This window comes from Arachis stenosperma, chromosome 3 (assembly GCF_014773155.1).
Source record: "Arachis stenosperma cultivar V10309 chromosome 3, arast.V10309.gnm1.PFL2, whole genome shotgun sequence".
Classification (NCBI taxonomy): Eukaryota; Viridiplantae; Streptophyta; class Magnoliopsida; order Fabales; family Fabaceae; genus Arachis; species Arachis stenosperma.
This window is the reverse complement of record NC_080379.1, coordinates 13,450,215-13,453,201: the sequence shown is the minus strand read 5'-3', so window position 1 is coordinate 13,453,201 and position 2,987 is coordinate 13,450,215. Positions and strand designations below refer to the sequence as shown.

The window sequence follows — 2,987 nt, the reverse complement described above, 5'->3', positions numbered from 1 at the left end:
CTGGAATTTCTGAGGCTGATTTGCCACGCCGGTTTGGGCCATCAAATCTTGGGAAAAGTATGGACTATCATATATTGCTGGAAAGCCCAGGATGTCTACTTTCCAACGCCATTGAGAGCGCGCCAATTGGGCTTCTGTATCTCCAGAAAATCCACTTCAAATGCAGGGAGGTCAGAATCCAACAGCATCTGCAGTCCTTTTCAGTCTCTGAATCAGATTTTTGCTCAGGACCCTCAATTTCAGCCAGAAAATACCTGAAATCACAGAAAAACACACAAACTCATAGTAAAGTCTAGAAAAGTGAATTTTAACTAAAAACTAATAAAAATATACTAAAAACTAACTAGAATATACTAAAAACATACTAAAAACAATGCCAAAAAGGGTACAAATTATCCGCTCATCACAACACCAAACTTAAATTGTTGCTTGTCCCCAAGCAACTGAAAATCAAAATAGGATAAAAAGAAGAGAATATACTATAGACTCCAAAATATCAAAGAAACATAGTTCCAATTAGATGAGCGGGACTAGTAGCTTTTTGCCTCCGAACAGTTTTGGCATCTCACTCTATCCTTTGAAGTTCAGAATGATTGGCATCTATAAGAACTCAGAACTCAGATAGTGTTATTGATTCTCCTAGTTAAGTATAATGATTCTTGAACATAGCTAGTGTATGAGTCTTGGCTGTGGCGCAAAGCACTCTGTCTTCCAGTATTACCACCGGATACATACATGCCACAGACACATAATTGGGTGAACCTTTTTAGATTCTGACCCCCTTGAGGATAGAGTTCACACACTCCGAGATGTTCATCGTCATGTGACCGAATCTCCGCCCCTCATCACGATGCTGAGTCCACAACGAGTAATCAATCCGGTTCGCCCACTCACACATCGCCGGATCTTCAGATCGCAGAATATCAAACCAGTAATCAAATTCAACCTCGGTCTTCGCATACGTCGCGTTCACTAGGAGCCTCCTAGCGTCTTTGCCCTTGAAGGTAAGGGCAAAATTAGCCGCTATGTGTCGTATGCAGAATGCACGGTACGCAGATGGCGGTAACCAACCGCCGTCAGGGGCCTCAAGCGCAGCCTTGATGCCGTTGTGACTGTCCGATATAACCAGTAGACCGGGCTGCGAGGTCACGTGCTGGCGAAGGTGCGAGAGAAAGAATGTCCAGGACTCCGCATTCTCACCCTCTACTAGTGCGAATGCGACAGGTAGAATGTTGGAGTTCCCGTCCTGTGCAATCGCGATGAGCAACGTTCCCCCATACTTCCCATACAGATGTGTGCCGTCAATGCTGACTAGCGGCTTGCAATGACGGAATGCCTCGATGCACGGCGGGAAAGTCCAGAAAAGTCTGTGGAAGTACGCTTGAGACTCGTCCACCTGTCCTCCAACTCGAACCGGGCTCGTCTTAAGGACCGCAACACTACCGGGCATCGTCAGCTGGACACCCAACACCCACCTAGGCAGGTCGTTGTAGGACTCATCCCAGTCACCGTAGATGAGGGCAATAGATTTCTGCTTCGCCATCCAAACCCTCCGGTAAGTCGGCCTAAAACCAAAGTGCGCTGCCGTGGCGTTCAGGAGCACCTTTATGCTCACGGATGCATCAGCCCTAACCATTGGCATAATGAACGCCGAAATCACATGATAATCCAAACTCCTGTGGTCACTCGAGATGGATGTGGCCAGGCAAGTGTAAGGTCCATTGTACCGTTTGACCTCCCAAATGCCCTTGCGCTTCCGGAGACTCAGTCGAATCAACCATGTGCACCCATTCCCAAACTCGGAACACTTGCCCACATACCGGCGGTGATCGGACTCCACCACCTTGTACTGTACCCCTTGCCGGATGCTGTAAGTCGTCAAACTTAAAAGGGCCTCATCTTTATCCGGGAATTGCTGACCAACCTGGAACTCTGTCAGACCAGCAGTCCCTTCTGCATCTCTAGCTCCGAATCCAACAGCGTGCCCTAAAACCCCCTCATGTCTCATGGCGTCCAAGTCCAACGAGGAAAAATGTGGTGGATACTGCTGTGTGCCAGAGCTAGAACCACCTACCGCCAATACAGGCCCATTCGCTCCAATATCATCAGTGTTGTCATCGTCAATCATATCCGGCTCGACGTCATCATCTTCTTCATCACCCAAAAAACCGTCTCCAACGCCAACAGGTGCAACTCCCACTAAAGCGTTCGGCAAATTTTCCCTTTCCACTACCTCGTCGCCTTCTGTGCCATTGAGGTCAACAGCAAAAGACGGGGAGGCGACAGGTTGGACCACTGGTTCGTACACAGGGACGGAGGAGGAAGCAACGGCAGGCCGGGAACTAGAACCTGCTGGATTCGCTATAGTGTTCGTATTCTGGTTCGAACCGCCGGAGCTGGATACCACATCAACCAGCCGTGCCAACAACTCTGGTGTCCTCACCTCCGGAAACTGCCGCCGACAAAGAAACATTACTTGCAAGTCCACATCATTATTAATCGTGAAGCAATCATACTTCACGGTATTCTGTAGCACCGTGACTGGAATGCGATAGAAAAACTTCTTTACCCGCTTCGCACCTTCCAGACCGAGCTTCATTAGTACAGCGCTAACAAGGTCATCATAACTCGTCGTAGAAGTTACGATAATATATAGAGGATTCTTATCTGTGAACTTTACTCCGGAACGAGTTTTTCTATTGACAGATCCTCTGTGGTGCACCAAAACCACAAAACTCTCCTCACTAGCCATCTTACTCCCTCTAATGAGACTAACTCACGTTTGGAACCATATATATACAGCTCAGTCTCAAACTAATTCGAACCGGTCTGGTTCGAACTATGATTTGTGTAATTCGAACCAGCCCGGTTCGAATTACACCAGAAGCGTCTCTCTCTATAATTCAAACCAACCTGGTTCGAATTACATTCATTCTTAATTCGAACCAAGCTGGTTTGATTTATTACCAACCCAAAACAACTAATTC

At 47.3% G+C, this 2,987-nt stretch overlaps 1 protein-coding gene across 1 annotated transcript; it reads right to left on the bottom strand.

The window, feature by feature from the left end:
* Positions 1-766: 766 nt before the first annotated feature.
* On the bottom strand, positions 767-2,752 carry LOC130965529 (uncharacterized). Its single transcript, XM_057890287.1, has one exon. It carries the CDS (start codon positions 2,750-2,752, stop codon positions 767-769), a length of 1,986 nt encoding a protein of 661 aa, XP_057746270.1.
* Between the last annotated feature and the right edge of the window lie 235 nt (positions 2,753-2,987).

Coding starts and splice junctions, on each gene's coding strand:
- LOC130965529 (XM_057890287.1), bottom strand. CDS start 2,752: ATGGCTAGTGAGGAGAGTTTTGTGGTTTTGGTGCACCACAGAGGATCT.